Source organism: Sparus aurata, chromosome 11 (genome assembly GCF_900880675.1).
Source record: "Sparus aurata chromosome 11, fSpaAur1.1, whole genome shotgun sequence".
In the NCBI taxonomy this organism is placed as follows: domain Eukaryota; kingdom Metazoa; phylum Chordata; class Actinopteri; order Spariformes; family Sparidae; genus Sparus; species Sparus aurata.
Window position 1 is genome coordinate 34522480 of NC_044197.1, and position 27802 is coordinate 34550281.

The following is a 27802-nucleotide window of genomic DNA, read 5'->3' on the forward strand; positions in this document are numbered from 1 at the left end:
TTGTGTCTTCATCTCTGTAAATAACTTTGGGTCATTGGAAAGCGCTATATAAATAAAATGAATTATCATTTTTGTTTAAAAGTGAAGAGGTCTCTGTGTGTTTCAGATAGCTTTTCTCTCCTTTGTTCACAAGTTTTAACAAGTGTCTCGGGCTGACTTGGCAGTGGCAGGTGGTTTTTGTGGTGTGTGCAGCAGATGCAGCTCACTGAGCAGGTTAGTCATGAATATATGTGTTCCACGTCACTCCTCAGTGCCCCTCTGAGCTGTTGTCTCCTGCCCTGCTGCCCCTGCCAGGCCTCCACCACCATCACCTTAGCCCCGCTCATCACACAGCCCTTCAAGTTAAGAGTGGTCCCTGGTTGTTGTAGGGTGGCGGGGTCAGGCTACAGCAGTGATCAACAGGCCGTTGCTGCCCATAGAAGGAGCTGCAGCCTTCAGAGGGTTTTAATCTTGTGATTTTGGCTCAGCTGCGGCAGGAGATGCTGTGTAGAGGAGAGGGTGGAGGGCTGTTCCTGACAATCAGGAGACGGGTTTAAAAGGCTGCAGTGGAGTTTTACTTGAGTCCAAGCCAATCTTGATAAGTCACACTGGATTGAGGGTTGCACACCAGCACTCGCTAGTGGGAAATGTGTTGTTTCTTCTATTGTGCTCTCTGCGCAAACAGTTTGCTGTTTCAAAGCTAGTTTATTATCTAAAAGAACATTTTAGGGACTTCAGAAGGTCAGATATGATCTCACTTCTTTCTTTTACCTCTACTGGTGAAGTGTCCCTTTTCGTACAAGCACTGGTTGGCCTGCTGACTTGGCTTTAGGGTGAATAATGATAAAATGAACTCATGGTTTGGTCCTTTGACATTTTTACACAGAATTAGTCCTGATTATTATTATTGAGCTCTCTTTTTAAAAATCCCCACAAGATGGAGCACCAGCTGTTGGAGACTCTGTTAGATCAGCACACGATCGACCAAGAGGGAGCGCTGGTCCTGAAGGCTCCTGTTCTGTCTGGCTTTTATTCAACATTGTTTTTTTCACAGGAGCCGAGATAGAAGAAAAAGCACATACTGCGTTTGAAGGGACACAACATACATGTTCACGTGTGTGCATTTGTGCGCTGCATTACACTGATGACATTCTGTACATACACACAAGCATGTATGCATTGGTACATGCATGAATACATAACTACGGATGAGTAAATAGTCATGTACATACAAATGCACCATATGCAGTGTACACACTATGTTTGAGGACTTACAGCATATTTTAACATTTGGCTGCTTAATAAATCTCAGGTAGATAGATGGAGAGTCACATACACACACACACATAACATAAGACTACTGACCACTAATAACATCACTGAGACAGTATATGTATCAGTACCAAGTCTTCTACATGAATTGTTTAAAAAGGTTATTTGTAAGTGTCCGTTAGCGTGACAAGCAGGAGAGTTTTGTGATGAGCAGGATGATGTGCCTTGTTGTGACTGATGCAGCTGTGCTCCAGTGGAGGCTGAGGTTATGGAACCAGTCGAATTTTTGTTTTTTCATTTCTTCCATTGGGCTCTCAACCTCAATAAACTGAGCACATGAGAAGCCTCAACCAAACCAGAGCAGTCTGCAGGATTCTGTCTCGGTTCAAGTGATTTAAAAGATGTTTTTTTAAATCCAACCTGAAATATCTACACTGTTACTTAGAGGACATTTTACTCCTGATAGATATATTTTTTTACATATAAGATAAGAGCAATGTATAACACTTGGAAAATAAAACACATTTCACTTATTACATTACATACATATTACATATTCCCTGTTTACTAAATAACTTCAACAAGCACAACATATAACATTTAGAATGTTATCTTCATGGTAAATCATTTTGTCCACTCTGTTACTTTACTCTATTTTGCACACACAAATTCTACTTTCTGTCTGTCCATCTGTCCATCTGCAGGTTCTAATAACAAATGTTGCACCATATGTTCTGATTCAATTGGTAAAAAATAGTATTATCATTATCATTATCACCATCACTATTCATTTTAGCATTCATAGTGACTGTAGTTATTTGAATTACAGGTACATTTTATTAGTATTACAGTTAATGCAAATGTTTTCCTGTCCTGTCGATTCAATGTGAATACATACACTAGATAAAGTGAAGGGGACCTTCTACATAAACATCATGTGTTCTACCAGCCAATACACACTGACCACTGACTCACCATGATAGAATCAGGCAAATTATTCTTTGAGGGTGTTCTTCAATAAATCTGTGTTCTGTGGCCCGGGCTGCTTCAGACACACTGGTGCTGCAGGCAGTCCGGCTGTGCTGGGCTAAACCGGAACTGGGAGGAACAGAACACAGAGGTATACAAGGTGGGGGTCTGTAGGACCTCAACATCCCCCAAGCACACTGTCCTGGACATGTAACTACAAGTGCCCAAATACATTCATAGACATATGAATATTGATTATGATGTTTCGTCTCCAGCAGTAGAAACTGTCGGTTAAACAGTCTGAAGAGTACTTGTGAACATGTGAAGAATACACTGCTGCTGCACACACACACACACACACACACACACACACTCACCTAGACGTGAAGCTGAGTCGGCCGGCCCACAGCACGGGTACGGCAGCTGTGTGGAGCAGTGGGCTCAGTCCCGCAGGAGGATCTACGGTGCGGTGCGGTGCGGTGCTGTGCGGGGCGGTCAGTGCTGTCACTTTCTGACAGGGTCTCCAGCCATGAGCAGCAGTGAGGCCAGGACTGCGCCACTATGCCCCGGGATATAACAGAGGAAGCGACGCACGGCTCTGCAGAGAATTTTGTTCGAGTGTGTGGGGATTATAATTATCATCTTCATCTTCATCATCATTATCATCATCATAATCATTATCATTATTACAGCAGCAGGACGACGACACGTTGCTTTTTACACTCACGTCCATGATCGGGGGTGCGCGCAAACTCGGCAAAGGTAAGGAGACTATTAATGCCTGATGTGGCATAATAATGTGAGTGTGTGAGCCCCGACCTGAGTTCAGCCTCAAAGTTTCAGGGTCAGAAATAATCCTTAGAGAGGCTTCATGCTCGGTTATAAAGTTTGTGTGGAGAAAAACAAGAATGACGCTGAGACATTGTGCTGATGTCCAGCGGCAGCGCCACGGTCCTAACCCGGACCTCTCCTCTTACTACACGTGCACACCGAAGACTGCTCCACACCGAGAGACAGACATGGGGACAGCTGGAGACAGAGAGCTGGAGACAGACAGAGAGCTACAGACAGAGAGCTGGAGACAGGGAGCTGGAGACAGACAGAGAGCTGGAGACAGACAAAGAGCTGGAGACAGGGAGCTGGAGAGAGCTGGCTCTCATGGTCCAGACCATATGCACAGCTTCAGTAACATTTATTTTTTATGATGGCAGCTTTGTGTATTTCTTATCACTTACATTGTTCCATTTTGTAATATTTGTTATAGAATGTACCGTAGATAGCAGTGCTGCCTGTTGGTGAGGGAGCAGACTCTGATGAAAAGAAGTTGTTGGGACAACATTACAGACAACCATTTGTTGGACTGAGCTCCAGCTCAGCAGCCACTTGCTTCTCTGTCCAACTCAAGTAGACTTATTTTAGGTACATTACTGTAATGTGTTAAGGCAACATTTAACAGCTCCCTCAATCATTGACACAACCACATCTGTTTGCAAAGAATATTACAAGTGTAGGAATGTGACATCAGATTCTCACTTGATAAGCTCTAATGTGGACAGGAGGACCTCAGCCTTGTGTTGATACCTGATATATTCTTACTTTGATATCACAGCACATCATCATTGAAGCTGTATTCATTGATATTTACAGATTAAGGCTGGTATTAACGCCCAGTTCTGCAGCTCCAGTCTCTCCATCTCCATCTCTTTAAGTTGTAGTTTGTTTTTATATGCCATGGTTTAGTCTGAGCATTTAAGCAGTGGCTCTCAGTCACCAAGCTGTGATTAACCCACTGTGCACCACCTGTCCAACGCCAAGCAGCAGCACCAAGCCAGCTGATTAACATCGTGGAGCAGTTGGCAGATAAAGACAGTGAACACATCAAATGTTTTCTCCTAAATGTGGAGATGATGTGTGCTGCTCTGCTTCCACCTGTAAACTGCAAACTGTGCTCAGCATTAAAATACCACACAGACAGGCTGAGAGAATTCAGGAAACTCTCCTCCTAACTCTCAGAGCGCTGTCATAATGATAGGGCTCATTGATTGCTATGCTGATTGAGCCATCTTTTTTCTACAGTGAGTCAGGTTTACTGAACTAACTGGTAAAGCTACACCTCAAACTGGTTACCTGGGTAGTTTGATATCAGGTATTTTCTGTTGAAACATTACAATAGCAGGCACGACTGCTACAACCAGAGCCAAAACATGTAGGAGACGGTTCAGACCAGGGGTCTTCAATGTATTTCAGGCTGATAGAGAGATGGAGCAGGGACCCCTCACTACATATATCTATAATAATGTGCTCTGTGTAAACAAGTCAGCAGCAGATGTGGCTTCTGATGGCTAATGTAAGCTTTACCCTCTGAAGTTTCTGTGGTGGTTCCTGAGGTGGACGGTGTGTCGAAAAGTTACCGAAAGATGAACTGTGGCTCCAGAATGTCCATACATAATACAGATAATAAAACAGATAAATGGCTAATATGTGTCAGTAGTACATATTTGTCTGACTAGTTTGCCATTATGGATAGGTGTGGCACGGTGATTTTGCATATGATTAATCAGTCACACGATTGTACAAGGAATCATGGGTAGACAATCATCAATAGTGTGATGATGGATTCATGTTAATGTATATTTAAGACACATTGGAATTTTTACTTGAATTTTTTACGGCTGCTGGTGAAGGATTCCCACCTCCTGCAGGTGAGGAAAAAAATACATATTACCAAGACGTGCTGGAGCAGGTCTGATCCATGGAGGCCCCACCCCCCAACATACAGGACACAGAGGATCCACTATGAAATACTGGTGGCAGTCACCACAGGACTTCCTTAGAGGTGTTAAAGTCCGTGTAAAGCGGCAAAAAAATTGAGTTATGAGCTTGTCACACCAAAGAAACATGTATCATTGACCACTGAGCCAAATTTGAAATATTAAAAAAATTGTTAAGTATATAAAATTAGGTCTCAAAATCATGGAAAAACAAGCACTTCTTTCTGCTGTGAAACACTGGGGGCGTGTCAGTTACCGGCGCTGGAACCACGCCCATGCGGCGGGGGCTACACGTCATGTTAATGACGTCGGTGTCTCCCCAGGTGTTCCCCAGGTGTTCCCCTTGTCTATCTAAACCCGCGGACAGTTTATAATCATATAGATGCTGTTATAATGTGTAGTGATTGAGATCCTGACCCACTAAACATCCTGGAAAGTGACGGGGTGAAGTTTTTCCCGCTAAATTACATAATTATACATAATCACCATCAGTAAACAGGACGCTGTCTGACTCTGTCACTCGCGGGGACGGGGGCTGTTTTCTGGGGGACAGTTCCCTGTAGTCTCGGTCAGGAGGGCTGGCGGTCGCGGTGATTTATTTTCGTCAAACACTCGCTGAGTTAAAGTCTTGTGACAAGCGTGACAGACGCTGTTTTGTGAGCAGAAATGTGAGGAAGAGTCGGGAGGACAGGGAGGGGACGGACAGGAGGACAGACGCTTCTCCACGTACAGCTGTGGTATTTGTTTTCCTCATATGAGTTGCTAAAGACAGTTACAGTTACTACGTTACTTTTGTTCGGTCATGTAACGTTGCTTTGTGGGACATTTCTCTGTATTTAGTTGAGTGAAGGACCTGTGCAGTTATCAGACTGTCAGACTGACACGCCCTCGCTCCGCGCCTCCGGATTATCTGTTCACACTGTGACGGCTCACCAATAATACGGCCACATTATGCCGGTGGGACCCGCCGTCAGCGGGACGGAGTGGGTCGGCTGCAGCTGCGGTGGTGGCGGCGGCGGCCACATTATGCCGGTGGGACCCGCCGTCAGCGGGACGGAGAGTGTCAGCGGCGGTCAGCAGTGGCCACATCTCCTCGTCAGCAGGAGGAGAGGATGCAAGCCGGGGACGGAGTTGACCAGCGTCAACGGACTCCCCCGTTTCCTTACGTTGTCATCCGAAGGAAACTTAAATAAGCGCCGTCACCCTGCACACTGTGGCATCCAGGAAAGATGCAGAGGATGTGGAGGAGACATGACTGGTTAGCTGACTGGTTGACTGGTTAGCTAGCTGCAAACTATTGTAAGCAATGCTATCTGAGACTGGAGAGCAAGTGGGAGAACCCTGAAGCCGAAGCGCTGAACGTATTTATACCACTTCCGCAGCAGGGCCGGGTTTATGCAAATCATATGGCCGCGTTACGTAACGCGGCCATGATTTGCATGATTTCTGACCCGCCCATTAAATCCTGAACACAGAAATGTTGAAAAACTGTTTGTGAGCCTAGCTCCAAAATTAAATTCTACATGGCCGAATGGCTTTTACATGTTTTAAGTAAACACATTTATGACCTGTTTGATGTGTTTAGAAGAAAATGGCTGATTTTGGTTTACACGGACTTTAAGTCCATGAGAGAGCGAGAGAGACTCAGAATCAGTATTCCTTTATTGTCCCTGGGGAAACATGGGAATTTGTTTGCCACAGCAGCCAAAGGACAGTGGTATTATAAAAAACTATAACAACAATAGTAAAAATGAAAAAAGACTGTAGAGGCCGTGACAAGACCAAGACCACAAAAAAGTGGTCTCGAGACCGGTCTTGAGACCAAGACCGGTCTCAAGAACTACAAGTCTAGCTTATATAAAGACAAAACTGCTCAGGATACCAAGCAATATAGATCCTTAGCTAATATTTATACTATATACTGCAATTAAGTTATGTTATGCACTAATGCAGAAATTCATAATCTGTTTTTTACATTAAACATTGCAATATACAGTACAGTGTCCCTTTGGAGAATGCACCCAATTTCAAAGTTGTCACTTTGAAGCAGTTTTCAACACATTGTACTTGTTAGAGTTATAAAACAAAGATAAATGACTGATGGGCATTATGTGATACTGAAGGAATATGTTTGTGTATATTTCACAGGGTATTACAAAATGGACTACTTGTGCCTAACTGATAATATTAATACAACAAAGTAATACATCAAAAACGTAACTGTTGGGCCTCGCCTTACACAAGGCCCGGTTAAGGAGTGTTTAACAACAATAAAAGGGGGATTTAGGTTAAATTTGGCTATCAATAATAATTAATGATTATTTGGGATAATTATTAATTATAAAAAAATAATATGATCCAATTTGCATTAGATCACCTCGGGGCACCACCCTTGAAAAAGGGAAAAGGTAGCAATTTTACTAAATCAGTCTCATAAAAATGTACTGAACTGTTTATAATTCTGGTTAATAATTAACTTAATAACTACAACCAAATTTACCATAACAGATAGTAATGGATGAAGGATTTTGGAGTTCTTGACAGTGTAGAGGTTGGCAAAATTCACTCTTGTACAATATTAAATAGACAGCAAGAAAGTTCAAGGTCTTTTATTTACCACAAAGATGGAAACACACAATCTAACTAACATGTACTATATACAAGTGTGTGTGTGTGTGTGTGTGTGTGTGTGTGTGTGTGTGTGAGTGTGTGTGAGTGCCTAGCAGAACAAAGAAACAATGGTGGTCAATGATATCACATGTGGGTGTGATATGCTCTAGCCTCAAGGAATGTGTGTGCCTGTGAGCGTGTGTGTGTGTGACGTGGTGCCAGGTTATAGAAGATGGTTAGTTGCATGCAGAGACTCTGAGTCTGTGTGAAGCATAATTCGACTAATGTCGAATTAGCCGTATAAGAAAGCAAACTACCAATAACTTGACTTGAGGTCACAATAACACCAAAACATTGAACAAACACATAAATTGAACACATTACATCAACCAGAGTTTAAAGTCCTGTGCTTAGCCATGCTATGGTTTGCTATCTAAGCCCAGTTCAACGTTACCAGTCTTTGAAGAGAAGCTGCTTTTGGCTGCAGGAGAAAGTTGGGGCTCCAATGTTGAACAAGCTGTTCTTGCTGTGCAAGGTTTGATGAAAGTTGGCAGAGGAGGAAACTGGTCGCTCCTTTCCTTTGTAAGGATAGCAGCTCAGTGCTAACCTACTTGGTGTTCCTCAGATCCTCAGATTGGCAGGACCTCGTGTCACTGCAGTGAGGAGAAGTTCTTTGGGCCTGCTGCCAATGCAGCTTGCAGCTCTCCACAGCTTGTTGGGCCCAGAAGAAGGGATCTTGAAGGCAGGCAGCCCCGTGGGGGGAGGTGGAGAGGAGCCCTTGAAGATCCGATGTTGAAGGAGTAGAGGGTGTTGAGTGAGAGAGGAAGAACAATGTATGCTCTTGAGTTTTGACTACCTGATCAGCAGGGGGTCTGTCACCCTGACCAATAGTAGCTCAAACCTGAATTCTGCACCTAGGTGTGAAGAATGGGGAATTCTGGGACACTGAGTTCAGTTCAGAGTCCATTTTGAAATCCACAATGAATGACTTCATCTGTGGGTCCCAACATAACTAAACTGTAGGAATGTTGCCAAGTTATATTTTCACAATAAATATTCTCATAAATGTAGTAAAGAAAGACACAACTAACTCAGTAGAGGTAACAATAATACACTCAGAGCAATAATCCACTGCCACAATAGTCCATAATAATCCACAATAGGCCTACTATGTATTAGTGTTGTTTAGCACATTTCATATTAAAGACCTATAAACTGAGGACATGCTAAAGTAATGTTACGTTAAAAATGTTTAAAGGAGTCATCACCCGGAAATCGCAATTTCTCTTGTTAAATCGTGCATATTGGTGTTGGACCTCAGTTGAAACGCATAAGCATCGGGTTCGGGTTCCGACTCCGACTCGTACATAATGCCTGAATTCTGTAAGGTTCGTCATTTAGTGTGTGCGCCATAACAGGGGGCTGTTTATGTTTTGGAGTCTGTGTGCATGCAGGCTCGCCCCCGATTCCGGCTCTGTCCTTCCTGCGGCCAATCAACGCGCGCCTCATTACATATTAATACAATGCACATCCGGACCGGTCAAAACCTCGCGCATAATCTCGCGTGAGAAAGTCGCGGTATGAAAAAGTGTCAGAACCAGTTCTATGTTTGTTTTTGTTTTTTTGTTTTTTTTCTAATAAGTTTTAAGAGTTGATCCAAAGCGATCTGAGGGGACTGGATATGTAAAAAACCAGGTGATGACTACTTTAACAGCAGAGGAGGTCTAGGAGGAAGTTGCTCAGCGCAACTCACCTCACCTCGCCTTGCTTAGTAGTACTGGTTGTCATAACAACGTGGTGTGGTAGAGACCAGATCTGACCAATCAGCAGGCATACGTATCGCCTTGGCTCGCATAGAACCTCAGCAGAGGTGCTGAAAAAAAGTGTCAGGTACTTTTCACACTTTTTCCATCTGGTCACACCTCAGATATTGAGTCCGGACTCGCAACTGGAGTTTCAAGTCTAGTGGTCTAGTGGTGTGGGGGCCCTGTGCACCCGCATAGTCCGCATATAGCAAGAAACGGCTCTGAGGTCCATACTGCAGCTCTGTTTCCCACTGACAAACATGGTGGCCCTGCCTGTGCTCAACAAGTTGTTTGTGTTTTATTGCAGATTGGCAACCATCATAATTCATAACCAGGAACGTCTGAAAGAAATAATCTTAGGGAAGAATATGGGAGGAAATATTAGGAGGAAAGAGCATGTAGCTTCTTCTGTAGCTGTATAGTCATACTTTTAGTAATTCTGAATATTGTAAAGATCATACAAACCTAAGTAGGATATTTCTGAATCAGGCATGGAGATGCCTATAATCAGCTTACTCTGAGTAGAGTAAGCCTTGAACCAGGATAGGGGCTGTTGATTTATCTGCACGCTAAAATTCAGTGTTGGCCTGTTGGAGCTCACTGGATCATACAGTGTGTATTATATCAGCACCTGCAGAATGTGAAAGCGGTGTCTGTGGTCGTTTGTGTTTTGCTTAGTAGTGAGGAAGGCTCGATATGGAAGCAGAGTTCAGATCCACAAACATTAAGTTCTATAAATTCATAGGCATGACAATTAAAAGAGTGTCAGAGGCCCTGACCTCCTGATCAGCCTGGGTCAGGCTCAGGCTTACAGTGTCAGGACAGTCTACTGCTCACATGTTAAAAAACTCTCCTGACTTGTGTGTGAAGACATAGGAAAATAGGGAGCTCTTGCCACATGCCTGGTGTTGAGCTCACATCAGCATCTGCTCCACACCAGTCACACTCACACTCCAAACACTCCAAACAGTGTGCACTTGATTTATAAAAGCTCATTTTATACACACACACACATAAACATGGATATTATGTATTGTGTTCCAAAAGTGTGTGATTGGATGCCAGTGTTTATGCACTGTTAGGAAATAATGATGGAAATAAAACTGACTGTGTAGGCCTTGTGGGTCACAATCACACTATGATCACAAAGGACTCATCGACATACACCAGTCTAACCACAGATGAAGTGTAGAAGTGTTTCCACCCGTAATTATGACCAGCTACACTGTCTGCTTCACTAGAGCAGACTGAGGTAAAAAGTGAAGCAAGGCTCAGTGTGGGATCATGTCTTCTAGAAATGCAGCAGGGTCAAATGTGTGTACTGCAGTAATAGTACTGAACTAAACTGTACCACACAAGAACTGTCACCCTGTAGTGGGTGGCTCCCAGACAAAGGTCGTGTCACTGCTAGCCATGGAGAAGCACTGTGAGGTGCTGGTCTGTGCAGGTATGCTGCCAATCATCGTTCTAGAGGATGAGAGATATAAAAAGCTAGTTTTCTACCTTCAGCCTAAGTACTTTATGCCAGCAAGAGCTACTGTGACTGAACATATGGAAAAACACGTTGAGAAGATGGAGGATGAGTGAAGCTAGTCAGGGCAGACAAGCTACTGTTAGCACTGACAAGTGACTAGGGCTGCCTTTTTTTCAAAAAATCAAGTTTCAAACGAATTTGAAATGACAGGCAATTTATTTGAATGTATTCGAATAAAGAGAGCTAGCACAGAGACAACACAGAGTGTGAATGCTCCTGTTTTTACTTCAGTATTAGTTAGCCATCATAGGACTGCATTGCTACCAAGCCGCCCAGGAAGAGCACCAGGCTGTAAAAAAAACATGCCATTGCATCATCATGAGATGCATTGTGGGCCAGCTACATTTTTTCCCTTACGCTTATGTTATCAGAGAAGTCCATGGAAGTGGCTGAAAAATATTGGAATTGTTATTAATAACTGTTATTTTGATTCAAGGTCGGTCGATGGAAGTCTCTTGTGCTCATGCTGTCATGGAAATCCAGCCATTTTGGCTCATTGTTGTTTTAGGAGTTCAACACTCTATTTAGCACTTTCACCAATTGCTGTTGTTTTTACATGATCTTAATTAATACATTTGGATTGGAATTGTATCTGAAGAACAGCCTCAGACGTTTGGGATGTTAAATGATCTGTCGTGTATTAAAGGAATGTATAAAATGATTTGGGTGAATCTTAAAGGTAATCACAGAAAGGTTACAGACAGAACAGACTTTTCTGGTCAGTTCATGATTCATCAAAATACTAACATGATGACGTGGAATCATTTTTGTCTGAATGCTTCATATTGTTGTCTCACTCAGATGTATACAGCGGACCTATTTGGACACTGATTTACAAAGTGTGTGTAATGGATGAGGTCTGGCTTCACTTCTTTTCCTGAGTTATTCCATTGTTTTCACTCTATTACAGGCACTTCAAACGCTGCAGAGTCGACTGAAATCTTTGTCCTGTGTGTGTGTGTTCTGATAAGAGGTGTTACCAAGAGATGTAATCATGTACAAACATTCATGTGTAATGAAACCATGATAGTTTAAAGTATCTCGTGACTCATCATGCAACATCTTCATGGCTACTGATGTTGTTTTACATCTCAACAGCTAAGCTGTGAAATGTAGCCTGATTGTGAGGGGCAGCCAGTTTTGAATCAGTCGGCACATATTAGTGTCTGGTGCACCGCAGTTTTCATGTAATGGTGAGGGCAGGGAAAAGTGTTTAGATGGAGTGTCAGCCAAACAAATGTCAATACACTGGACTTTCCAGATATTGGGGTCCATGTTCAGTGAGTGGCCTAGGGTCAAGAGAGATTTGTAACTTGTAACTAGTTGTTTATTATCTATATATTAAAGTTAACCAAGCATTTTTTGTGTCTAATCCTAACCAAACCACAACTGTTCACACACAATACAGTCCAAGAGTATTTTGTCATAATTGAAATAACTGTTTGTCAGCAAGCTTTATTTTGAAAGTCTAATCAAACGTTTTATTAGAGGTATCATAGAGAACTGCAAGAATGACGAATTTGTGTGCCAACAGGCAGTTAGCATCCTCATGGTTTCCTCTGGGGGACTATTGAATTATATTTTGGACTATTGCAGAAAAATAATCTGTGTCAAACACAATTTTATGATTCTTCTAGCTTCCCGCAGGCCCTCCGAGAGGCGGGATGGGAGATGGGCCTAACAGGACGGACTACACGGCAACGACGATGGCAACGGAAACGGATAACGAGAACACCAGAACTCCAGCTAATGAGGAGAAGATCCTCCGAAAGTGTGTATGCGGATGGGAAAAGGTGACCACATACAGGGGACTGCGAATCCACCAGGGGAAGGTAAAGTGTGGTCAGAGAGGCCAACAGCGACCTTGCACCGCGGCAGCGGGTGAGACAAGAGGGACCAGAAGCCAGGTAGGAAACCACAGCGCAAATGGACCCAACGTCGCCGATAGCATAGATGGCACAGAGGAAGAAAGCCCCTCGGTGGAGGCATTGCCCCCACGTGAGCACCAACACCCAATCCCCACCACCTCACACAGAACAGAGCCACAAGCGGAGGCCAAGAAAGCAGCTAGAAGGAACAAGCTCAAATGGCCAAAGGCAAATGAAGCAGAAGCATGGCGCACTTTGGATACAGACCTGATCAAGATCTTGGAGGAAAGGTTGCACGGAGGTGTAGAAGCCAAGCTCAACCTGTTTGGAGACATCATATACCAGACCTGCAAAGACAGGTTTGGAGAAGTCTTCTCCAAGCAGAGGACCGCCCCAAGGGAAAGGGGAAGGAGGGAAAAGGAGATCACCCAGCTTGTGCAAAGACGCCGACAACTCCGCAAGAACTGGAGGAAGGCAACCCAGCCGGAGAGAGAAGGTCTGAAAGTCCTGTGGGAGGAGGTCAGGCAACGGCTATCCAAGCTCCGCAGAGCTGAACGCATCCGCAAGCGTAGCAACCGGAAGCAGAAAGAGCGAGCCAGCTTTTTCAAAGATCCCTTCAAGCACGCCAGGCAACTGCTGGAGGAGAAGAAATCCGGGAAGCTTGAAACCACCAGGGAGCAAATGGAACAGCACGTCAAAAGGCAGTACAGTGACCCGTTAAGAAACGTCCCACTAGGAACACCAGGGTATGTGCCCCGGCCTGCGCCACCGACGACTGAGTTCAACATCAAGCCCCCCAAGCTCAGCGAAGTCAAGGAAGTCGTGAAGAAGGCGAGATCCTCATCAGCACCAGGCCCCAATGGAGTCCCGTACAAGCTCTATAAGAACTCCCCCAAGGTACTAGAGCTGCTATGGTACCTAATGAGAACTGCCTGGAAAAAGCAGCTCATTCCATCAGAGTGGCAAAGGGCTGTAGCGGTCTTCATCCCGAAGGAAGCAAACTCCAAAGACATTGGCCAATTCAGAAACATCGCCCTGCTGAACGTAGAAGGAAAAATCTTCTTCGCAGTGATGGCCAGAAGGATAACCACCTACCTGCTAGAGAATGGCTACATTGACACTAGCTGCCAGAAAGCAGGAGTCCCAGGTTTCCCAGGGTGCGTAGAGCACTCTGCGATGATCTGGGACCAGATCCAGAGGGCCAAGCGGGAAAAAAACGACCTGCACGTCATCTGGCTCGACCTCGCCAACGCGTACGGATCTGTCCCACACCAGCTGATCAACTACGCCTTGGAGTTTTTCCACACGCCTCCCTGCATCAAGAACCTGGTAGCACTCTACTACAGCGATCTGCAGATGTGCTTTGCCCTCCAGGGCTTCACCATCGGGTGGCAGCATCTAGAAGTGGGAATCGCAATGGGGTGTGCCATTTCTCCAATCCTGTTCATTGCAGCCTTTGAGATAATTCTCATAGGAGCAAAGCAAATGGTTGGAGGAATCAAACTACCATCTGGCCAGAGGTTACCCCCACTGAGGAGCTATATGGACGACGTCACCAGCCTCCTTCAGACAGCAGCATGTACATCCAGACTGCTGGGAAGGATGGAAAAGTTGATGTCATGGGCCAGAATGAAGATCAAGCCCTCCAAATCCCGTAGCCTGTCACTCAGAAGGGGAGTCAGAAATGACAACGCCATCTTTGTCGTCGGGGGAGAGAAAATCCCCCTCCTGTCTGAGCAACCGATAAAAAGCCTAGGGAGGCAGTACACCTCAGAGCTGTCCGACAAACAGATGGGGAGGACCGTAATGAAACAGCTAACGGATAGGCTGGCAAAGATCGACCAGAGCCAACTCCCTGGGAAGTACAAGGTCTGGTGCTACCAGTTTACACTTTACAGGAGGGTGATGTGGCCCCTGAAAATGAGTGAGATCCCCTCATCCACCGTGAGTAAGATGGATGGAAAAGCCAACGCATTCATCAGAAAGTGGCTGGGTCTGCCACGGTGCCTTCCTGAAACGGGCCTCTTCGGGAAGAACGCACTGCAGCTTCCACTGTAGTCCATCAGTCTGGGTTACATGCAGGAGAAGACCAGGCTGGTTCTCGAACTAAGAGAGTCCACTGACCAGTCAGTGAGGAAGGCCAACGCCAAGGTTCCCACTGGCCGAAAGTGGAACGCCCAAGCTGAGGTCGACCAAGCTGTCAGTAGGCTGCACCACCGAGAGATCATGGGCATAGTCCAGGCAGGAAGAGCAGGGCTAGGATGGGGAGAAACGCCACGGTTCTGGTCCAAGGCTAACCACAAGCAGAGGAAGGAGATGGTGGTGGCGGAGGTGTCGAGGATAGAGGAAGAGCGCTACAAAATCAAGGCTGTGTCACAGGGCTGACAAGGATGCTGGACAACCTGGGAGGGAATTGTCAACCAGAACATCAATTGGTTTGACCTGTGGAAGATCCCACAGGCAAGGATCAGCTTCCTCATTTGAGCAACTTACGACACGCTTCCCTGTCCTCGTAACCTACACCAATGGTTCGGGAACGAGGAAAGCTGCTCACTCTGCAATGCCCCCAATGCAAGCCTCCAGCACATCATGTCAGGCTGCAAGATCGCACTCTCCCAGGGGCGCTATAGATGGCGTCACGACCAGGTCCTGAGGAAACTGGCCGAGGTGCTGGAGGGGTGTCGACAGGGCAGCAAAGAATCACCACCAGCAGAGAACCACACCAGCTTTGTCACGGAAGGGGACAAAAGGGAGGGCAAAGATACACCAGGCCAAGAGAGACATCAAGGCCCTTTTCCACCGACCTGGAGTGGGACATGAGGATTGACCTAAACAAGCAGCTCCGGGTCCCCACGGAGATCATAACTACATCTCTCCGCCCTGACATTGTGGTGTGGTCCAACAAGGCAAGAGCGGTGCACCTCATTGAGCTGACGGTGCCTTCAGAGGAGGGGATTGAGGCCGCCGATGAGCGCAAGAAGGCCAAATACTCCGAGCTGGCTGCTAAATGCCGGGAGGCTGGCTGGAAGTCCACCATCTACCCAGTGGAGGTTGGCTGCCGAGGCTACGTGGGGCTGTCAACCACACGCCTTCTGAGGGACGCAGGAGTGACTGAAGGGAAGCTGAGGAAGGCCACAAAGGAGCTGGCAGAGGAGGCAGAGAAAGGCAGCTTTTGGCTCTGGCTGAGGAGGAAGGACAGGAACTGGGGAAAGAACACCTAACCCCGACAACAGCCACAGGGAGTAACCGCTATCAGCTGCAGGGAGTGACAGGGAGATGTCCTTGTCACTGCTCCGCCACCAGGAGACGTTCTAGTGATTAAAGGAGCGAAGCGTTGGTGAACGGTGGTTCCTAGCTGATGACCCTGCAGCTGACCCGTAGGCACCGGAGGAGGTGCGTCAGGCAGCAATGCCAAGCAGGAAATACCATCTACCTGTACATTAGCTGTTCATTTAGAGAATCTCCAAAGATGAATACCACTTTGTGATGTTTAAAGTGTAAATGAAATATGTGGCAGTAAAAAGCTCATGTTAAGCTACACAGTTACTATCCAGGTTTTCTATAAACTGATCAATGTACAAGTTGTAAAGTCAGAGTTAGAATAGTTTGTAACTAAAGTGAGCCTGTAGATAGACTAGTGAGCAGATGACTCCTCTGTAGTCTCATGTAGACACCTGGGCAACCACTCAGTGCATTTACATGCACAGCTTAGTCAGATTACAGCCATAGTTCGACTATGCTGCTCAATCGGACAACTGCAATTATCCGAGTATACATGCCGGTGAGAAAATCGAATTACTGCCGAAAGCATGTCATACCCCGGTACGCTAGGTGGCGCTGTGCCCATTTCAACTAGTGTTAACGGGGCCACCTCCGGCTGACCTCTTTACGTCACCAGCTGCCTCGGCATTCAAGAAAGATGGCGTACAAAGAGCGAGACGAAGCTACATCTTTGTACACTTCGTATATGGTGTACATGATAATTACACAAACTAGATGCACAATGGCGCTCTTTCTTGTGGTGATTTCGGAGGAAAGACGCCGCCGCCGTCCTTCCGTCTACTTCCGGCTCACGGCCCCGGGGAAAAATCTCGCGTCTGCGCAGAATGCAAAATCCGATCCGATCTGCTGGAAACATATACATGCAGGAGTTAATGCGACTTTCAATCGAATAATCTACGTGGTGTAATTCGACTATGAGAAATCCGATCCGGTCCGATTTTAGTCAGACTAAGGTGTATACATGCATCTTTAAAATCCGATCATAGTCAGACTAACGCAGTAATTCGGTTTTCTTGAGTGTCATGTAAACGCACTGACTGTTTTTAACATGCAGAAGAGCTGAATAATTAAACTGTGGAACATTTATTGGTGTATTTTATGTCAAAGAACAAAATGGGTAAATGTCTCCAACCGCCACACCTTATTTCACACATTTAACTGAAAACCCATTCAGAAACCAACTGACTTTGAGATGAGGGACCCAGAAGTGAGAAAAAGCTGATTGACTTCAGGCTTTTAGGACTCATTCCTGCTAACTTGACACTAGATAATTTAATGAGTTGGAAGTGAGAAAGTGTTGGTGGAAGCTTTCAGTACTACTGTTCCACATGAATATCCTGTAAGTAATGGAGCACCTTGTAGCAGTTTGGTAGTAGTACACTGTAAACCCGAATAAGTTACCATAACTCAAAAGAATTGAGGCAATCGATTGACTTGCTACTTGTACCTTTTGATAACAGTTAAATTAAAGTGCTGATTTAGCTCAACTCAATTATTTTCAGTTAATATGACTTAAAGTTTCCAGTTTTCAAAACCACTGGAATAAGTTCACGGAACTTTAAAAAAAAAAGTACATAACCACAGCATTTTTATGTTAACCAAACTCAATGTTTATTAGTTTGTGTTGTCATTGTTTTAAGTACACATTAGTCACACATATTGAGTTTGTTTACTTAAAAACGTGTGACTCCAAACTTAAAATGTCTGAGGCAATCAATTTTTTTGAGTTGATGAACTCAAAATCAACATTTTCCAGAACTTAAAAGGTTGGATGACTTGCTACTTGTACCTTTTGATAACCGTTAAATTAAAGTGCTCATTTAGCTCAACTCAAAAATGTGCAGTTAATATGACTTAAAGTTTTCTGTTAAGGCAACTCAATTATTTTCAGTTAATATGACTTACAGTTTCCAGTTTTCAAAACCACTGGAATAACTTCACAGAACTTTAAAAAAATAATTACACAACCACACCATTTTTATGTTAAGCAAACTCAATGTTTATTAGTTTGTGCTGTCATTGTTTTTAAGTACACATTAGTCACATATGTTGAGTTTGTTTACTTAAAAACATGTGATTCAAAACTTAAAATTTTTGAGGCAATTGATTGTCTCAATTACATTGAGTTTAACAAACTTAATATCTCTCTCATATAACTAAAAATTCTCTGATTCTAGCCTTCCAAGTGTGTTCCTGGTCACTTAAGGAAATAGATATTTTTCACAAATTTCTGATATTGACCAAACAACTAATCAGATAGTCAGGAAAATAATTGGAGTAATCAAAAACAATAATAAATAAAAATAAATGATACACAAATGAAATTAGCTTTCGTTATCAGCTATAAAAGTGCTTTTGGCGACCTGGCTAATTCCTTTCAGTGAGGACAGAGATTCTCAGGGTGGTAGTGAACTGGACTTGTATCATGGTCACTGATGTAAGGAGGCCCACGGCAACACCATCAAGCTTTAGCTCATCAAACTTGTCCTGAATCGATGAAAAAGAGACACTAATCACACACTAACACATGGAACAGAACAGATGACATATCATTTATCTTTATCACATCTCCAGTTATATCTTAAAGTCTTAACTTCTTGAAACTGGAAGAGAGAGATGCAATGATGGGAAATACATTCATCACATAACAAAATATACTGTTTGTGAGCTTGGATCCGCTGAAAGATTAGGTTGTAACCTAGGTTAGCTAATGTTAGCTCGCTAGTTCTTGCAGCTGACCATTACATTTGTTGTAATTGGTTAGCTAGTTAGCACCATGGTGGCCAGTGGAGTTTTGCCTCTGCTGTAAACTTAGTTTATTACAATCCATGGGGTTAAATAAGTAAAAGTGAATAAATATTCAACTTCAAAACTTACAGTAAGTCCTGACTGCTGCCGCATAGGTCGAACTTTCTGCCTTCTGTTGCTTCCAGCCGCCAACCATCTCTGCAGTTCCAACTTTTCTTCTTCTGTGTTTTTTCAAAGAGCGGTAAGGAATCAGTGTAGTATGCACATTAGTGGCGCCGTCTGCTTCGGAAGGTGAATCAGAGATTAACTCGAAATAAAACATTATCCCTGCAGCTGCTCAACACTTAAGTAAAAATAAAAAAACATATAGGCTAGAGTAAACTGATGCTTAAATAAAATACATTTTGTCCTCCACTAAATGTCAAATGCATTGTAGACCATTTGTCCCAATCGAATTGTTACTGTTTTTTTTTTACTGATTTTATTTATTTGGAGAAGCACTTTGAGATTTTATTGTATTTAAGCATGTGCTATATAAATTATGTTTATTTGTAAATCATCCCTATTTAAAAACATTGAAATAACAGGACTTTATCATTCTTAGCATGTAATAACTTAATTCTATCAAGTTGTGCTTAAGAGATGTTTTTAAGTTATGCTCACTTAAATACAAAATAGTTCCATTTAATCAAAAATGATTAGTCAAAACCAAAAAGGAACAACATGTTACACCAACTTGACATAATTAAGTAAGTAGAACTTTTTCTAAAACTTTCAGTATACAGTACTTAATCTATTTAATTATTTTTGAACGTTCGGGTTTACAGTGTAAGAGGCTCTGGGATGAGGCACTGCTCATCTCTGAAGTCTTAGTAAAACTGCCACTCTGAACTTTGATTTATACTGCGCAGTGGACCAGAGACATTACAAGAGCTGGGCAGTATTTCATTGACATGTATTTGAATATGTAACTTCCTGTCCGGTTTGTGCAGAGCAGTACCCTCCCTCCTCTCCTCATCAACACACATCATGACTCACTCTCTCTTTGTCTCTATCCTTTCTCAAGCACCTCTCATTTCATCTTGGCCTGTTTGGTAATAAGCTGTCACCAGGAGTGCTGGCTTTCTGTGACCCTCCAAAACAAGAGGATCCTGCTCTCTGTGTGTTCATCAGGACCGCCTCTTTGTGGCATTCTCTGTCCTGATTGAATGAGGAGGGCAGGGATACCAGAAGACTAATGTTCTCTTTTACTGAATGAGCAGGGGGAGTAGAGGCATGTGTTACTGACTAAACACTCTCCAACAGTGATGTCATCAAATAATATCACTTACAGCAAATTTAACATGTCAGTTCATTCTCAAAAGGAACACATTTTGCTCCCCAGGTTTAACAGTAGAAAATCACTTTATGTAACATAACAGTTTAACTGTTCATGTCTTTACAGTCTCTGACTTTAGATCAGCTGGTCTCTCTGCTGATCTGTACTGCACAGTACTCAGTTGTTATAGAGTTCTTGATGTAACTAACAGTCTCAGCAACGAGAAAAAAACAAATGACAGGAAGGGCTAAAAGCTTAGTTTACAATATAACTAAAATCAAGGGGAGCCATCTGCCTCATGATGACACTCTGTTTCCTTGATGACTCTGCACACAGAGAACACACAGATGACATGAGAGCGAGCAGTGGCCAGTGCCAATTCATGTGCAGGTACAGTCTATGTTCTCACATTTTTTCAATCATGTTGTTCAACTATAACAGTGTGTCAGCGGAGAAAAGAAGCTCTTTGAATGGCTGCAGTCGCCCCAGAGGATTATATTATAACTGCAGCTGGCTGCAGAGTCAGACTCATTGCTGGACACATTTTAGAAATTTAGAATTAATCACTTTGATGTAAAAAAAATCAAAACAAAACCTGGGTTAACAGGATGTAGGTAGGGAAATACTCAAGTTACTCTTTTATGCTATTATGCTATAAAATCTGTTTTAAGATGTATTCAGTATTTTTGATTGCATCCTTTCAGGGTGTTTTCGAACTGTACTGTTTAAAGGCTTCCACCAGGTGAATCCTAAATAGGTAAAATCATGGAAACTGCAGCGACAGGCTCAATGAACTTTCTGTGTCTGTTTCTCTTCTTGTGCACTGATTCGCTGAGAACAGCCAATCCGAAGGATTTCTCTCACCTATGGACTTAACTGTCGAGTGAGTGAGTGAATGAGTAGCCCCATTCACACTGCCCTTTCAGCGCAGGGATCATTCGCTGATTCTCAGCATTGCAGTGTGTGTGAAAGTTCAGATGCAAAGAGGTGGGATCTCGATTCAGTCTTGAAATTCCCAGAAGGCATTGCTTCATTTTAACTTTTGCAAACAAAGAATCAAATAAAAAAATGCAGGTAGATTTGTTTTATTTCAAACCATGCACACATTTGAACATCTGAATAAGACATTTCGCTACAAAACAATGCAGACTGATGTCAAAGTTTGTGACTGTAGAGGGTAACCATGACTGTGATACAGAGAGTCATATGTGGCAAAGAAATACTGATCAGATTGCTACTATAATATGTATGAGTGAATTGGAGAAATTTGGTTGTCATTAAGCACTAGAACATCATTGACGCTTCAGAGGGGGCAGACAGATATGATCATGTTTGCGACTTTTCTGCTGCTCACTGATTGGTCGGCTGGCCCAAGCGGCCTAGGAGGGCTCCAGCATCTGCTGCAGTTCCAGATTACCAGTCCGTCACTGCTGTTGGGCACGGGCGGCTGCCGGCTGGCATCCAATTTAAAGACGCATTTTGGCCACCTATCAGTCTGGAGTGTGAAAAAGTAGATTAACATGAAAAAAATCAAAAAAACTGAGGATGACTGCGTGGTGGCCGCTGGCCGTCCTGGAGTACCAGCCGTTCTGTGATTCTCCAGAACACACAGATGGCCAGTCCGCTCCTGAGCATAGGCAGTGATACGTGAACACAGGTGTAGCCTATCACAATAATAGCCGCTCGACCCAGCCCCCAAGCGGACCACAACGCTGTTTGCTGTCGCGATAGACTTTTTTCCCCCTTTCTTTTTCTTTTTCTCATGGCCCGGCCCACCGGGGAAATCCCCAGTGTGCCTGTACGCCAGTCCACTTGGGATGGGAATCGAGAACAGGTTCTTCTTCAGAACCGGTGCCCAGTGAGTCGTTTCCTCTGAATCGTTACCATCCCCGCTTAACAATTCCGCTTATCGGTTCCGCTCGTTGCAAATGCATCATGACGTCACACAAGCGCTGCGTTGTTTTGGGTATAGTTTACACAAAAAGACAACAATATGGTCACTTGCAACACTTGTAAAGTTTCCATTTCATCAAAGGGGGGAACTACTTCCAGTATGCAGAAACATTGGGCCACACGGAGTGTTTATACACTACTACATAGTGACGCAAGTGAGACAAGCAGCAGCAGAGCTAACGGGACGCCATCCGTTATTGATGCCGAAGGTAATTTTAAACTCTCTAGGCAGACAGGGCTCTGTCTACTTAGTTAATGTGAGCGCCATTTCATTGTGTCAACTTTTACTACACGAATAATCTCCATTGTCATTGTCCGTCAAATTGAGATGATGTTGACGGCTGGAGTCTGGCTGGCTCAGGGGCTGCAGCAGCTCTCGTGCACCTCCAGCTACTCCTTTCACAGAGGCAGGGTTACTCAGGTAAGGCACACTTGATCATCTGACAAGGCACACACTAGCGTAGAGTTTAGATTCTCTGCCCGAGCCCGACCCGAACCTCGGGCTTGTTTGTGTTTGTGTCGCTGCGTGGGGTACACGTGAGTGTCCCTCATGCTGAAAACGTGACTTTTGGCATACGTCACATCACTTCCCAAGATGTAAGAAGAAAGCGAAAATATATATTTTTACTAAGGAAAATGACAAAAATAATAGTTACGCACAGTGACTTGAATAAGTCACTTCAATCTGATCACTGTTTTGGAAATATTAATGCGTTAGAGCACTCGTTACTGAAAAAAGTGGTCAGATTAGTAAAGCGGTACCGGCATTACTGATTGTGTAAGTGCAACATGGAGCTTGAAGATGTAAAGAAAAAAATAAAAACAGGAGAATTAACTTTGAGCTAGTTTGGAGGAAAGTCTGAGGTATGGAACCATTTTAAACAAGTCGTGGGCAGTGACAACAACTCATAATTACAGTTCATGTGTCGTCCGGCCGGGCTCTAACACAACATGCACGGGCTCGTCTTGGGCTTGATGTTTTGGGCCCGATCTAAGCTCTACACTAGCATGCCATGGCATACTGGTTGAGGAACACTGCCCTAAGCTATGAGTCCCTGCACCTTACTTTGAGAAGTAGCTCACCTACTTTTAGGCTTGTTCTGAGGTTGCTACACATAATTTGTGTATACTCTGTGCTGCCTCTTCTGATCAGATATTAAAGGGAGTTCATACAAACAAACAAATTCATACTTATTGCCTCACCCAATGAGAATCGATAAGAGAATCGATAAGGAATCAGATCGGTAAGCAATATCGATAATGGAATCGGAATCATTAAATTCTTATCAATTCCTATCTCTACAGTCCGACCTTGGTTGTTTCAGTTTAACATAGATGGATTCTATTACTCCTCTTTCAAACCATCTGTCCTCTCTGGGCAAGATGTTCACATTGTCGTCCTCAAAGGAATGATTTTTCTCCTTCAGATGGAAGTGGACAGCAGAGTCTTGAGCTGAGGAGTTGGCCCTCCTGTGTTGTGCCATTCGTTTATGGAGAGGTTGTTTTGTCTCCCCAATGTACAAATCTGTACAGTCCTGGCTACATTGAACATAAACTACTTTACTCTGCTTGTGCCTGGGTGGTTTGTCCTTAGGATGGTCAGGCTTCTGCCTCAGTGTGTTGGTAGGTTTGAAGTGAACCAGGATATGATGTTTATCGAAGGTTAGCCAGGTTTAGGTTGGCCACCACTGGGAGCATCCATTGCACAGCCGTGCTTCTGTCTGTAGAAAACTTCACTGTACTGGAAGTAGGTAGTCATCAGACTCAAGAAAGGCACAAATGTGGTCGTGGTTGAAGTTGATTCTGCTGGACAAACTGCTGTCCTCTTGCAGGCGTTTCTTTACCATCTTAACAGCTTCTTGAGTAGGAATGCATGTAAAAAGTGAGGTTACATCATAAGAAACCATTGTTTTGTCTGGTGCCAGTGTTATTTCTCTCACCTTGTTGGCGAAATCCTGTGAGTTTTTGATGTGGTGTTGAGTGTTACCGAACAAAGGAGGTAGGATACTGACTAAATGCTTGGATATATTATAAGTAACTGAATTTATGCTGCTGCTGATGGGTCTGAATGATGCTCCTTCCTATGTATCATGGAGGCTCCAAAGGTACATGGGATGGCTTCCTCGGGGTACAGCTTGTAATATAATGGCCTGTCAATGGCTTTGTGGTTATTCCATAACCTTACTTTTGTAGCTACTTGTAGGATGTGTCTCAGTAGCACTATTCACACTGCTGTTTGCATGCAGGGAACCAGCGCCAATTCTCCGCACCCTCGTTCATGTGAAAGTTTCAGATGCGGAGAGGGGGATAATCTGCCTCTGGAGGTAGTATCAGGGCCTCATTATTGGTGAGCCGAACCAGTGTGAACGGATAAGCCGGAGCTGTGGGGCATGTCAGTCTGACAGTCTGATAACTGCACAGGTCCTTCACTCAACTAAATACAGAGAAATGCCCCACAAAGCAACGTTACAGGACCAAACAAAAGTAACGTAGTAACTGTAACTATCGTTGGCAACTTATATGCGGAAAACAAATACCACAGCTGTACGTGGAGAAGCGTCTGTCCTCCTGTCTGTCCTCCCGCCTGTCCTACCGACTCTTCCTCACATTTCTGCATGAAACCAGTGTCTGTCACCTGCAAAAAAAATTCACCATGTGTTTATGATGAAAATAAATCACTGCGACGGTCAGTCCTCCAGACCGAGACTTCAGGGTTAACCCAGAAAACAGCCTCCGTCCCTGCAAGTGAGGGAGTCACTCAGCATCCGTTTTACTGATGGTGATTATGTAATTATGTAATTTAGCACTAAAAATGTAACTTCATCACTTTCCAGGATGTTCGGTGGGTCAGAATCTCAATTACAACACATTATAACAGCATCCATATGATTATAAACTGTCCGCGGGTTTAGATGGACAGGGGAACACCTGGGGAACACCTGGGGAAACACCGACGTCATCAACATGACGTGTACCGTCACGCCTCTTTAAGAGCCGCAGCGCCGGCTTTCTGTATGAATTACACATGTGAAGGCGGAGATGTTTCGCTCTGTGTGAATCACCATCGGCGGAGAACTGGCGAACTACCGCTCCGGAGATAATGTGGAGACGCTGTGTAAAAAGGGTTAGTGTCTCATAGCTGCTAGTGTCACTAAGCAGATCAGTGACTTTGATGTGAGTGACCAAACTTTTGCTTGGCTGGAATGAGAAGGAGGTGGAAGATGATGCTTTTTATTATTATCAAACATTAATTTAGAGGGATACCGTACAGGGTTTGTTGGTTACCATTTGTTAAAACACACAAATTGACTGATTCACCACCTTGACAAGGGAGACAGAGAGAGACAGAGAGGCAGTGGTCGAGCAAGTTACGGAGTGAATGAAGAGAGTGAGCAGCTGTTTCAGGGAAATGATTAGAAAATAAATGTTATTTTATGATTGTGTCACATCAGTTATGATCTAAAATGAGAAAAAAAAAACTGGGCTGCCTCAATGGGGATTGTGTGTGATTGTTTATCTATAAATATGGTGCGTTCATACATTCAGTCAGAAATAGCTGTTTGGATATTCATATAAAATTAACAACCTCAAATATATTATAGTTTTATTGTGATGTCATTATATTCAATTAATAAACAGTGAGACACAGAATACACGGGTTAGACAGTACAGCAAAGCTTCCACTCTGATGCTGCATGCAGGTACATATCAGTGCAGAAAACATTCTGAGATCAGAAAGTAAGTGTCCTGCTCATTTTAGGCTCATTCTTCACTATGTAGCACATACAGCTCACAAAAGAAACAACAATGAAGAAATGGTCACACGCAACCAGCAGATCCACTCCCTAGGCTTGTGGTGACTGACGGACCAATAACCTCATGATGTATCTGGCTTTGTCCCTGCCGCTGGATGCCTTCAGTCAGCACACCGCAGAATATTCAACACAACAACTACACTTCTTTAGGCTATATCAGTGTTTCTCAACGCCGGCGATAGCACGGCAGGATGAGATGGTGTCTCGTTCCATCACAAAACAATTGTCAACTCTTCCTTGGTATTCAATGTGGAGAAAAGTGGAGTTTCCTGAAAGCATTAATTTTTCCCGGTGATACAGTGTAAATGCCTTGTTATTGATATGCTTACAAATTAACAAGCAGAATTGTTTCAGTCTATTATCTAGAAATACATTATAACACTTTTCACTTTTAGTGCCATTATTTTTTTTGACTACACCTAGTAATGCTTCTTGTTGTGCATTTCTGATTGGCTGCTGTTTGCAATGCATTTGGTTAAGTTCATAAAGATTATTTATTTTCACAGAGCTTTGTTGCTCCCTGGGAAACTAATGACAATAATCTTCCAACTGTAAGTGAATATGAAGATAAATAAATAAATGCAAATAGTATGATAATATAGATACATTTGATATAATAAATAACAATAATAGCAAAAGTAATAATCATAATTATATTGAGTCATCAACATTTAGTGAGGATAGTAGCCTACATTTTATGTGATGGGGGAGTGTAAGGGACCTGGGCAATAGGGGGTGATAGCCCAGAGAGAACCACTGGGCTATATGATGTGTCTGATTGATAGGAAGATAGATAGGCACAGCCAGTCACAGAGAGGAAATAGCTATGAAAGAAACAGAGAGTACATTATGTATGACCCACTCTTTTGTCTCATCTATGTCCATTCTCACATCCCTTATGGAGATGAAGCATCCACGTCATATTTACTGTCCCACTTCATGTGCTGTTGTGGTCCTGTTGATAGAACTTTTATCATCTTGGCTGCTTGCTAACAAGTTATACAAAACCACCAGAGCTGATGACACTGACAAAACTGCATGAATGATAATGTAAATTTTGTATTGTCATTGTGAGGCCAGAGTATGATATGATAGGTCAGGTGCAGGAGGGAACAGATGTAAGGCCATAAAGAGGGAGATCTAGCATCAGTCAGCACCCACCCCCAGAGGCCTGAGCTATACTACTGGACTATTGAGGATGCAGTATTATGAGACAGAACAGACCGGGATAGCGTACTATCTGCAGTAGCCTGCAAGACAATACACAGACATAATGCCAAAACTGTTGTTTACACTCTGTTCATAATGTTAGTTAATCTTTTAATGTTTTAAAATAAAAGTTGCACATATTGCATTTGTGAAGATTGGTAGAAGACTGCATTACTATTACAGCTTCATGAAGAAGGCACAACCACTGACAGCTAAATTGTGAGTTTTCAGAATAGCATTTCGCTCCTGTTATTAATCCAGTGGGTAAACTGTCATACTTGTGTCTAAGTGATAGGAATGAGATTTCAGTAGCCAAGGCACTGTGGTAAACAGAGAATGAATTATCATCAAGATCTTTTGATGAGTAAAGATTAATTGTATCTTGTTATTAAAGTGAGGGAAAGCTGGTAGAGCGGTTTATTAGATGGCTGACTAGTGCTCCTCTTTGTAATTGTTGTTGCTGTTATTCTTTTTTCAGATGGAAAAACCTGGTGGTGGAGGCAGGAGGTGTCGACTACCCAGCATCACCTGAAGAACTGGAAGGTGAGCCTGAGTTTGTGAATGCATGAGAATCAGAAGTAAAAGTAGGCCAGTAGGGTTTGTTGGCAGACTGTCATATATGTTTCATCATCAGCCTGTTTCCACTATACTGATCTGGCCCCTAAGTCA

The 27802-nt window shown here is 43.5% G+C and overlaps 1 protein-coding gene across 1 annotated transcript in view; it reads left to right on the forward strand.

Moving 5' to 3' along the window:
• The first annotated feature begins 2665 nt into the window (after positions 1-2665).
• The window catches only part of artn (artemin), a 42712-nt gene continuing 17575 nt past the window's right edge, over positions 2666-27802 (forward strand). The window contains exons 1-2 of the mRNA XM_030432595.1: positions 2666-2982; positions 27612-27676. Of these exons, the coding sequence (XP_030288455.1) occupies positions 2952-2982; positions 27612-27676 (96 nt within the window). The 5' untranslated portion in view covers positions 2666-2951. The remainder of the gene's footprint in view (positions 2983-27611; positions 27677-27802) is intronic.